The 12,101-nt window shown below is 37.2% G+C and overlaps 1 protein-coding gene across 8 annotated transcripts in view; it reads left to right on the top strand.

The window, feature by feature from the left end:
* Positions 1–11,960, top strand: part of GOLGA3 (golgin A3) — a 30,616-nt gene extending 18,656 nt beyond the window's left edge. For 3 of the 8 annotated variants that reach the window (XM_074844370.1, XM_074844373.1, XM_074844374.1), the window contains 10 exons: positions 200–416; positions 1,128–1,271; positions 1,890–2,087; positions 2,636–2,752; positions 3,246–3,385; positions 4,194–4,326; positions 4,536–4,658; positions 5,088–5,252; positions 6,232–6,395; positions 7,358–11,565. In XM_074844370.1, coding sequence (XP_074700471.1) covers positions 200–416; positions 1,128–1,271; positions 1,890–2,087; positions 2,636–2,752; positions 3,246–3,385; positions 4,194–4,326; positions 4,536–4,658; positions 5,088–5,252; positions 6,232–6,395; positions 7,358–7,565 — 1,609 coding nt within the window. In that variant the 3' untranslated portion in view covers positions 7,566–11,565. Of the gene's footprint in view, positions 1–199; positions 417–1,127; positions 1,272–1,889; positions 2,088–2,635; positions 2,753–3,245; positions 3,386–4,193; positions 4,327–4,535; positions 4,659–5,087; positions 5,253–6,231; positions 6,396–6,786; positions 6,971–7,357; positions 11,566–11,774 lie in introns of those variants that run through there. The other 5 variants (XR_012625666.1, XR_012625665.1, XR_012625664.1 and 2 more) reach the window with 5 other exon arrangements.
* The last annotated feature ends 141 nt before the right edge of the window (positions 11,961–12,101 follow it).

Raw genomic sequence — 12,101 nt, forward strand, 5'->3', positions numbered from 1 at the left:
CAAGAGTCTTCAAAGTTTTGTCTTGCAGAGGGCCAAATTGTACCTTGCCAGGCTGATGGCTTTCTCTGATGAGAAGTGGGTGACTCTGGGACAAGGGGAGAGAACTTTTTTGTTGGGCCATGTGAAAAATTAATCTTTTAGCACTGTTTTCAGGCAGTTTCTGGTTTTACCTGATGTTTTATTTTTCCTTTCGCTCCAGGGCTATTACTGAGCAGAAACAGAAAATGAAGCGTCTAGGGTCAGATCTGACAAGCGCTCAGAAAGAGATGAAAGCAAAACATAAAGCCTATGAGAATGCAGTCAGCATTCTTAGTCGTCGGCTACAGGAATCTCTTGCTGCAAAGGAATCTGCTGAAGCAGACTTGAGCAAACTAAAAGCGCAAATCACCGATGGTGGAAACAACCAGATTGCTCAAGTATGCAGATGTCTTTTAACATTGTTAGTACAAAGATAGAGCTATCATGTTATTAAATACAAGTCTTGAAATATTGTTTTACAGTGAAGCGGTGAAAATATTTGGAATATAAAGCTAGATAAGAACATGGTATCAGTTTCTGAGTACTGAGAATTTCCTTAGCTACATTTGAGAGAGGTGATTTGACAGGCTTTGGTTTGGTTGGTGTTTGGTTTTGGTTTTTTAATTTTACTTGTATGTTTCAGGTTACCAATTGTAATCTAAGCTCAAGAGGATGATCAGCCTTAGTGCTAAATTTCCTGATTAATTTTCATTGTTGGGGATTTTTTGGAGTTGTTTTTTGTTTGTTTGTTTATTTTGAAAGACTCAGCATCTGAAGATTTGTCAAAATTCTAACTCTTACTTCTTTTTTTGTCACTGACAGCTAAAAGTTCTTCAGGGTAGCCATACCTTACTCATATATGTTATGCCTGTGATAACAAAATTAATTTACTGGGGAAAGCTCAAATTCCTTGGACCAGTGGAGCAAGATATCAAATACACTAATAACAGTAGCAGGATGCAAGGGTGGAAAGCTCTGAGCAAGACCTTTACATTAAGCATTAGCACCTCATTTAATATTTGCTAGAGAAGTAGGCTTTTTAACAAAAGCAAAATTACTTCTGTAGATGGGTGATATATTAACCACGCTTGTGATCCCTTTGTCTTTAGGAAAGGATTCAAGCTCTGGAGACAGAATTGCAAGCTGTTAGCAGCAGTAAGTTGATGCTGGAAAAAGAGTTGCAAGAAGTGATTTCACTTACCAGCCAGGAGCTTGAAGAATACAGAGAGAAAGTGCTGGAACTTGAGGATGAGGTGATTGCTTGAATTTGCACGGTAGATGGGAAGGTGACAGTAAAAAGTGCCTGAGAGGCAGGGAGAAATTTTAGTACCATAATTTTACGGCAGCAGTGCAGGAAATCAGAATCTTACATAGGAAACATTGTGTCAGTGGCACTTGCTAATTTTGCTGCCCTGCGTTCTTCACGGTTTCATGAATCATGGTCATATAGGGGAAAAGAAGATGAGAGAAAAGTAGTTCCTGTATTAGATACCAGCTGTGTCTGGTCATGGGATGGTGAGGATGCATGAATCATTGCCTTTTGAAACTATTTGGAGTCATGGATGCTCAGTGATTTTGAGGGCAGGGTGTTGGTGTTCGGTTGTAGAGTTGCACAAAAACATTATATATATTAACTACTCTTGATGTGCACCTTAACAGTACTCCTGGATTCTGCTTTCTAGCGAGCATTTTAGTCTTCCAAAAGGAAAAAATACCTAACTGAACTTACTTTGAAGTGTTTATTTAAAAAAGAAAAGAAAAAAAAAATCCCATTATGGGAAAGCAAGATGTTTAATGAGTTTAGCTCACAATTTTTTTGTGGTAGTAATCTGGAGTTGTTTGTTTGATTTGGGTTTTTTCTTTGGCTATAGCTTCAGGAATCTAGAGGCTTCAGGAGGAAGATAAAACGTTTAGAAGAAATTAATAAGAAGTTGGCCTTAGAACTGGAGCATGAACGTGGAAAACTTACAGGTCTGAGTCAGTCCAATGCTGCTTTGCGGGAGCATAACAATATCCTTGAAACAGCATTAGCGAAAAGAGAGGCAGACTTGGTACAACTGAATCTACAGGTATTTGACCTTTTGATATAATATCTTAAGAAAGGAGTTAGCTCATATTTCTGATAACAGGATGTAGACATCTTCACTCATATGGTACAAACTTGGTGCATTTTCTCCAGATCTGGGTCTTCTGTGTGTTGTGTAACAGCAGCAATATAGGGGGCTAAACAAGAGATCAGAAATGAGACTTTGCACTAAACAGAGCTGTTTCTTTTGAAAAAAAATCACACTAAAATATTTGCAATAGTGAAAGTGTGGCTCACTTAAGTTATTTGGAACATGCAAACTGTGTTACATATCGATTCATTGAGATGAATGATTTTTATGCCAATAGTAATATATTCATGGGGTAGAAGCAAATGGGAATACAGGCAATGAGCTATCATTTAACCATAGCTACTTCTAAGGTTGAAGGGTACCGTGAGGAAAGACTTACCGGTGAACTGCAGAAAGAAGTTTTACAATCCCTGCATTGGCTTGTGTTTGTATTTACTGGCATTTCTGGTCTTCCAATGAGCCTGCACAAAATGTGTGTTTGTTTTTGTGATGTGATACAGGTTCAGGCAGTCCTAAAGCGGAAAGAGGAAGAGGATCAGCAAATGCAGCAGCTTATTCAAGCTTTAAAGGCTTCCTTAGAGAAAGAAAAGTCAAAAGTTAAAGACCTTAAGAAGCAGGTAATGGCTCATCTTTTGTTTTATTTACTTAAAAGGTGATTTAAATGTAAAATATTTGAAAAGTAGCTTGAAACAAAATCTGTGCTTTACAACATAGTGCTTCCTGCAGGGTCTCTGTCATGATGGCCAGTGGCTGCAAGATCACTTGATGTCTTTTCTGTTGTGCCCTGTGTTAAACATACTCATTGACTACCAGGAAAGTTCCATCATGACTTGTAAAGCATGGGACATATCCTGAAGTGATGATACTTCGTTGAAAAATTCACAATGAAGAAGCAGTCTGGGAAATGGGCTTCTTCCATTACATATAGTTATTAACTGCCATAAGGATAGCAACACTAATAATAACTTTTTTAGACAAAAAGAGAAGTGTTAACAGCTGCACAACTTCCTTCTTGATTTGTTTTGTACTCCTTTAGTCTCGCTCCCTTTATGATTCACCTACAGTGATAAAACAAAGAAAAATTGCATCTCTTTCTTTTTTTTCTTGTAGGAAGCAGCAGCCAAAGCAGATGCAGCACATAACCGCCGTCATTACAGAGCTGCTGTGCTTGAGCTTAGTGAAATCAAGAAAGAGCTACATGCCAAAGAACTGCTTGTCCAAGCCCTTCAGGTTGAAGTGGACAAGCTACAGTAAGTAAACGTCCAAGTTCTTAGAGAGTAGTAAATAAAACAAATCCTCTGAAAAAGCCATACATTAGTGAATTTTTGGTTTTGCCACTCTGGAGTGGATTAAGTTGAAATGTACCCCAGCTGAGCCTGACCATAAGATGTATGTTTGGACTCTAGGCAAATACTTGCATTTTTCTGTCTCTTCATAGTTCAGTTATACCTGAAGTGCAGTGTATTTAGGCTTCCATCTGCTTTTTTTTACAGTTTCAACATAGATTTCTACCATTTCATGTTACTAGTAAGGATTAACACTTCATATATATCCTATTATTCTTCTCTCTTTCACATCCCTGAGGAACTATATAGAGGATGAATTTGATCGTTGAATTTATTCCACAATATATTCAAATTAAATTTGTTTTCTTGTATAGAAGATATTTTCTTAAACTTTAAGAAGGTATCAGACCTACATGAGAATGGATATAAGGTCAACTCTGTTCCTCCTAAAACAAAAACAAAATTGCTGGCAGGTTTTTGGGGCTTCTTTTTCCTGCATAATCTATTGTTTGTAACTGGACTATTACCAGTGCTCAAGGAATTTTTTTTTTTTGCAATATTTAATGGTATATTCATTCATCTGTCTCATACAAAATCTTTTTGTGATTTAATTCTCGCTGTGAATGTGTAGGCAAAGTCTTCAGTCAAAGCTTATAACTAACCAGGTTCCATGCACTGTCATGTCATTTATGGTTACATAGCTAACCCAGTGAAGTACTTGTTTTAAAGGACAGATGGAATAACTGCTGTGTCTGTTAATCCTGCTGTGCAGGGTAGAAGATGAAAAACATTCCCAGGAGGTATCACAGTTTCAGCAAGAGCTGGCAGAAGCCAGGTCTCAACTCCAACTTCTGCAGAAAAAGCTGGATGACAAGCTTAGTGAACAGCCTGTAGTAAGCCAAGAGGTAAAAACTGCACATTTACTGTGTTTATCCTTATTTTTGATGCATTGTACAACTTGATTTGTCTTTAATTCAGCATTTTTTAATGAAATTTTGCTAGGTTTTGTTAGAACCAAGAAGGGTTCTTGAGACATAATAAAGTATTTCAGATTTTGTGGTTGATTGTACCTATAGATAATTCTAAAGATTCTTTTTTTTTTCCCCCTTGGTAGGTGGAAGACCTCAAGTGGGAAGTAGAACAAAAAGAAAGAGAAATTGAAACACTTAAGCAGCAGTTGGATATGAGCGAACAGCGCAGCCACAAGGAGTTAGAAGGGGTACAAGTTGTCTTGCAGGTATTTAATCTAGCCAGTGGAGATTCTGATGGGTAACTAGTATTGCTGTAGGGGAATAAAAATATTGTTTTAATTATTGTTTAAAAGCATACTTACACTGGTACTTTTCTGATACTTGTTTTTCATAAATTTTTATTTATACAAACTTATTCACTGTATGTTTTGCAGTGTCTTTACTTTTCTGTTTTACTTTGACTGTGCTGTTAGCTTCTTATTTCCTTGACTGTACGCCATTAAAATAGGCTACTGACTTTTTTAAATCTAATTTCTGGTTTTCTGCTAGAGCAAATTGGTTTCAAGTAGCAGTGTTATGTGTTGTTTCTTTTTTAGTTTCCTCTGGAGACTGAAAAAAATTATAAAAACATTAGTTGGCTGGAATTTTTATATCATTTCCCTATATCATACTGATTCTCCTCTTTTCCCATTTAGAATATCAAGACTGAGTTGGAAATGGTGAGGGAAGACCTGTCAGTGACTCAGAAGGATAAGTTTATGCTCCAGGCTAAAGTAACTGAACTGAAGAACAGCATGAAGTCACTCCTGCAGCAGAACCAGCAACTGAAGCTGGACCTGAAGCATGGCAAGATGAAGAAGGTATTTAAACAGGGAAGACTACATATTGTAGGGTACTGGAAAATACTCCACTAGTGCTCTTCAATTAAAGTACAGGAAAATACTCTGCTGCCAGAAACCTGGTGAAAACTCTGAACTGAAACGCCTGCCTGTGATACAGACTTACTGATGTTCTGATATTGAAATGATAAGTACAGGAAGATTTGCAGGCAAAAGTAATTACTGACCTTGACTTCCCGCCTTTTACTTCAGAAATCTTTGTGTTTAGTGTATTACCATACATTTACATTTTTACTTTAAGCAAAAAAGGTAGCACTTAGATAATGAATCATAGGCAAATATGGAGTTAATACCTTCTTATAGTTAATATCTTCTTAATGTTTGTGTGTCTGACCTCTCCATACTGTCTAGTTTTTCATCCTTGCACAATTTCAGAAGGTGAATTGAGTTTTCTCATTTGCTACTAATACAGAAAAATGCAGTAATAGTAGATCTCTTGCTCTTTCCCTCACTGAAGTAATTCTCTCACTTAGCAAGACAGAATTTCATATGGAAGCCTCCATTTCACTCTTTTAGACATTGGTCCCAATACCTCAGCCTGCAGGTTCCAGAGTTTCCAAAAGGATTTCTTTAATTGTACTTAAATGATTTTTTTTTTCTGAATTGTTCTCTTAACTATACTGAAAGAATGTTACTAAAATTTGTTGTGAAGATCCAAGTAATTTGCTTTAAATCCTTCCTGGTTTATTTCTTTAGTAGGGTGAGGTCTTGAGTAGGTCCTTCGAGATGCTGTTTGTTTACTTACAAGCATGGCTAGCAGGTGACATTAGGTTAGGAACTTTAGCTTGTGACCCATGAGATTTAACGTGAATGTGCTTCTGATTCCTGCTCTGTAATGCAGATATATATTAGTAGTGTGATGTGAGACTCTTTCTATGTGGTAAAAATAACATTGATGAAATAATTGTATTCCTGCCCCTTCTTTTTTGCCTTTATCCAGAGGAAGGAACTGAAAGGAGAGAATAACTCTTCAAATCCTGTGACTCCAGTCAAGATTCCTGATTGTCCAGTGCCTGCTGCCTTGCTGGAGGAACTGTTGAAACCATCAACAGCTGTGAGCAAGGAGCCTTTAAAAAATCTGAACAGCTGTCTCCGGCAATTAAAGTATGACCTGTTGTTTTCAAGCATATTAAATAATCTTAAAAATGTTTCCAAGAAACCAGCTGCCAGCCTAAGGAAAAAAGGATTTGTAAAATGAATTCTTTTCCTCTTATTGGGACTATATTTAGGACAGTAGGATGTTCTGTCATTAAGTGCTTGCTTATATGGTAATGAAATAGGGAAAGAAGCCTTTACAGTAAACTAGACAGAATGTCCATCCTAAATTGTACACAGCCAAACAAACCAGAAACAGCTATTTCTAGTTGTTCTTGTTGGTGGAAAAGCTGGTGTTTCTCTGCAGTATCAGAAAGGCTGCTCATGATAGGAGCCCAGGCAGTGTGTTAATAAGAAATCTTTACAGAGGAAGTCCATTCTGACAAAAATATGTTTTCAGATCTTCCCTTACAAGGCTGCATATGAGATTCTGAGCAAGAAAGCTACAACTTCAGGAAGACAGAGAGTTCAGACTATTAGGAGAACTGAGCTGCTATTATCACCTCAGTTGATATTTGAGGGAAGTGAGCCTGTGATGATGTTCTGTGATCCTGTAATACCAGACCAGTCACTTTGCTAAATTGGTGTGTAACTAAAGTCATAATGTGTTTATCTAGTTATTTCTTTGTGCTGCTTTCCTCACCTCTACCTCCCATGTTGTCTTTTATACCTTCAAGAGTACCATGTTTATCAGGTTGCAGTCACTAAGTGCCTTTACTGAGGAAACAGTGCTGCATCATCCCTGGTAATGAGTATGTGCAGCAAAGAAGCTGCTGCATTGTTGGCCCTTATTTTTTAATTAAGCATATTGTATTTGTTTTGCTTATAAATTAAAGACAATTCCTAAGCTTCCTGTAGACTTCTTTCTCTTGTATACAGCTATAGCTTAGTCTTAGAGTCTTGGATCTTGCATTTAGCAGTTAGCTTTCTGCTCGTTAACTTTTGCTTTTTGTTCTCAATACTTTCAAAAGGCAAGAAATGGACAGCCTTCAGCGTCAGATGGAGGAACACACCATTACAGTACATGAATCAATGTCTTCGTGGACTCAGATTGAGGGGCAGCTAATGGACCTTAACTCTACCAGCCCTGCAACTGCATCAGACCAGCAGGAGATTGCTACTGTAGATGAAAAGAAGCAGAATTGTAGTGTTAGTGACAAGGAAGCTTTGACACTATAACCTCCTTATCAGTTGTCTTTCTTCCTATTGCTTTACGTATGTAAACAAATCTTTATCAAAATTATTTATTTCATTTTTTAAATGGTGTTCAGAGTTGTGCTTTTGCCTGTAGAAGCAAAGGGCATGATTTTGAGAAACTGGTGTAATCTTAAATGCAGAACATGCTATTCCAGGGGTTTGTTTGAGACCTTACCGTAATAATTCTGTCATATTGGGGACTGCCAAGTGGTAAATGCTCATTTAGGGGTTTAGTAAGCGTTCAGATGAAGGTTTAAAATGAGGTCAGGAGGAGCATCTGGTTCCAGGTCTGTATTTATTCAATCTGAGTGAGTTTGTTAACTCACTGTTAATGACTGTTAGTTATGTAACATCTGGGGTTTGGTGGTTTTTTTTAAATTTGGGAGGGGACGGGCAGTGTGGTGTTTTCCCCCATCTTTGGTTGTATCCAAATCACAGGGAAAAATAAGTTCTGTTCATGTTCAGCCATTAGCAGTGGTTGAGAACTGGATGTTCTGAGCATCCTCTCTCCTCCCTCCTATAATCTGTTATTCTTGAAATTGAGATTACAATTTAATTCCTGTATTTAAAGGAAAAAATTTCATTTGAAGCCATTTCTAGTTATGAAGATGACCTCTAACCTATAGCAAAAGGAACAAGACTGTAAAGACAAGCAATGCAGACCAGATTTGCCTGGGATGTTTTCTGAGTATCAGTTTTTCTCTTACAGTCGCAGGCCAGTAGGGAGCTTTGCTTCACTGCACAAACACTTCTTGCACCTTTTTAGTTCAACTTTTGAAGTAGACACCCTTGAAAAAGGTATGCGTGTAATATATATATATATATAAGAAAAAAATCATAACTTTCTGACTTTGAATATCTGTTTTAATATGCTTATATACTGTAAGTTAAGGCTGACACAAGGGTTTTTGTTACTGTCATTGTTTTAATGTTACATTTAAGTTTGCTGGTTTTTGACATACTGTACAAATGGCTTAGGGAAATTAGCCCCTAAAGCCAGAGCTTTTAGAAATGTAATTATTTTTACTTTAAAAGACAAAATGATAATGCCTATAAAATTATTATTTTTATTAGCTTTATCTTCTCCCACACACTTCCCCTACTTTTTGCACCCTCTATTACCAGGTGTCCACCATGAATAGAAATGTTGGTACTGTGGCAGCCCCTCTGCAGAGCACCTTGACTAGATTATTATTAAAGCAGCCCACTTTAGACTCCTTCACCTCTGGTCCCGTTGCTCCATGTGGCTCATAGTGCAGCAATAAGCCCGCCTTCTCCTCATTCAAAAATTCAGTGTGGAGGTACTGCTTTGCCTAACGTGCTGAGTGCTAAAGCACAGATCAACATATATGTGACAGATTATTTGGAAGATTTAGTGGCAACTCATGTACTAGAATGTTCTTGTTTTTAAAACATAGAGGAAACAGGTCATTTATATCCACTATAGTTTGGTGTTTAAAAAAAAAAAAAAAAATTTAGTAAGTACCAGTAGATTAAGTGGCTGGGGAAAAAAATGAAAATTGTAGTTCATGTATTTTTCCAAAAATACTGCTGCTGCTTTTGGATGGGTTTGCTTGTTTAGGGGGGAAAATGATTGCAGTTTGCTTAGCAGTAAGGCAAAAAATAAGCAAACAAAAAACCCAAACCCACCCATACTTATCCAAAGTCTGATTTCTTATAATTACTGGTTCAAGCTCTAGTCCAGTTGAATATTTTGCACTTAAAGTGTCTATACTGACTGATTTCATGCCCCTCAGCTACTGGATTTTCACTTACATGTTATTAGGATCAAATGATGCTAAAAGTCAAGGGTTTGGAATTGGTGAAGGAAGCAGTGCATTAGCAGGGCATGAGGTGCCCATCATACAGAATTACCAAACAATTCAAAGAAAAGTCAAAAGCTTTACAGACTAGCTTAGACATGTTAATGTCTGCATACTGCTGCAGTCTACTTTGCAGAGTAAATGGTACTGATTATCTTGCTGCTGTCATGTTCTTGAAGTTGACTGTATATATCAAATGTTCAGGATTTTAAAAAATACTTGTGCAGCATTAAACAGTGTTGCTGTTAATTTTAGTAAATACGTTGACTACAGTTAAGAATCCATTATGTTTTAATCTCTTAAGTTTGGCAACAGTTGTATACATAAAGGTTTTATCTGGTATCAAAGAAGCCAGCATTGTTAGAAACCTTCATAGTTCTTCAGAATGTCTGCTCTCCTTTTTGTGTCAATAATCATACTGCATTCTGTTTCCAGTGCAGTGCTGCCTTTTCTCACTAGCTCCTTATAAAGACATCTGAGCTTATACAGTCCAGTAGTCTTAGATGCATGTTTTTCCATTTAAAGATGAGGGAGCTGTTGTGAAGTGCTCAGATAAGATTTTCCACCTTGACCCACCTGTGTCTCTGAAAGTACCTGGACACTACGTATTTTCATTATATATTCACCATGTGTTTCTTGTATAAACAGAAGCACCATGCCATTTACTTAAATGAAGGACAGACAGTGAGACTTGAAGGGTCTAAATCTGGTGAGGTACTAAGTCGATTACAGAAGTCACTGGGAAGCCTTCTAGAAGGAGCATGCACATGTGATAAAAGCAAGGCCTTTTCTTTGAAGCTCATCAGCTATCTTTCTTAATTATCCAGAGAAGTAGTTCCTGTTATATTAAAAAGCCTCACCCTGAGGCTGAGCATGCTCGCTCTACAAAGCTTCAGGTCTCTTCTGGCTAGGCGATAAAAACAAACTAGTTGTAGGAATGAAAACTGCTTCCCCTCTGCCTGTCGCAGCACTGCCAAATACATCAGAGGAAAATCTGAAGAATAATCTCTTCAAGATTTTTTTTCCTTTTTAAAGCACTGCAATAGAATGTATTTTCAGTGTCTGTTTCTTCAGTGGTTGCTACCTACTAAACCAAGTCTTGTTGATGGAAGGAGAAGTGTCACTGTAATGTGAGAATGTTTCCTAAGTGGTGAAAGGTGGTAAATGCTGCAGCATTACTTTTTCAAAGTTGGGGTTTTGAGGACTCTTGAATAATTGTGCATTTAAAAAAAACAAACAAAAACCCACAACAGAAAACCAGCAAACCCTGCAATGGAAAAAAGTTTTAGTTACTGAGTCTCTGGTGTTGCTGAATATTGCATAATGCTCCATTCTATTGTCTTCCAGATTTCTTGGAAATATTTGTGCGCTGTATTGGGATCAGCTGAGCCCCTTATTATCCACTCATGCAATGGGAGGATCTGATCCCATGCTGTTAGGGCTATATCCTAGCCAAAATCTATGAGAATTTCCCATATGTAGAATAATATACAGAATGAAAATTCTAGTGCTCATATTTTCATGGATTACTTATTCCTCCTTAGGGGAGTGAACTGCAGTGGCATACGTGTTTTAATGTTAGCTATGACAACATTAAAGGTGTACTGGGGACAGATGGTGTTGACAGTGTAGATGTAACTTAAAGATGACAAGTTCACTACTGGTGATGCAAAAGCTTGTGACATATGTTTTATTAACTTTGCCGGGGAAGTGTGAATAGTTGCATGTGACTTGCTGTGACCAGAGCCTTTAAATATTTTCATGTGAAAGCAATTACAGTCCAAAGTAATTACTAATGCTTATCAGCTGTCATCTGATCTATCTTGTCTCCTACTAATGTGTAACACTTCAGTCTTGGGCAGTAGGGCAACCTAATTTCCAATACAGATGCACAGATTTCTAGGGGAAGGAAAGATGTTCTGGATATTGTAAATGAAATACTGTTATGTTTTATACATGACATTCAGTAATGTCTGCTTAGGCTGTATTTGTAAAGATAGTTAATTATTTCATGTTCTTGAGTGGATAACCCAGGGGATGGAGGAGTTACACTATGTACAATTAATGTTTATGATCATACAAAGCATGTTGATTATAAAAATAATGTGCATAGGAATTCCTTTAAAAGTTTTGTGCAATAAACTATTTTTGGTAAAGGGCTCCATGTTGTTTCTACTTTTAAAGAGAAATTGATATCCTCTTTGGTTTTGGACAGTAATTTTTATGTTTAGGATTCTGAACGTGCTCTGTAGTCACCTTTAAGGAAAAAAACCCACCTTATTTTAAAAGACTATGCTATCATGTATTGATTTTTCACACATCTATAACTGGTTGTGCTTGTATTGCCATTACATTTCCTTTTTTTCAGTTTGCTGAACATGTCAGGAAATAAATGCAGTGTCTTTCCCTTGGCCTGAATTTTCCAACATCTGAAGTTTGAGTGTGCAAAATGGAACAACGCAGAAAGGTCATCTTGATTCTAAATTAGCCAAGTGCAATGGTGAGGCGAGAAATTACTGTATCTTGCTTGTTGTATTAAACAGTGTGAGTTAAAGGGGTGTTGTCAACTTCTTGAAGGCCTACCATTTTGTTTTGTCATTTAAACCAGCAACTGATAGGTTTTGTTATAGTACAGGTAGCTGTACCTGTAAGGGAGCGATGTTGTAACTAAGGTGAGGGCTGGCTTACATCTGTG

This window comes from Strix aluco, chromosome 18 (genome assembly GCF_031877795.1).
Source record: "Strix aluco isolate bStrAlu1 chromosome 18, bStrAlu1.hap1, whole genome shotgun sequence".
Lineage (NCBI taxonomy): Eukaryota > Metazoa > Chordata > Aves > Strigiformes > Strigidae > Strix > Strix aluco.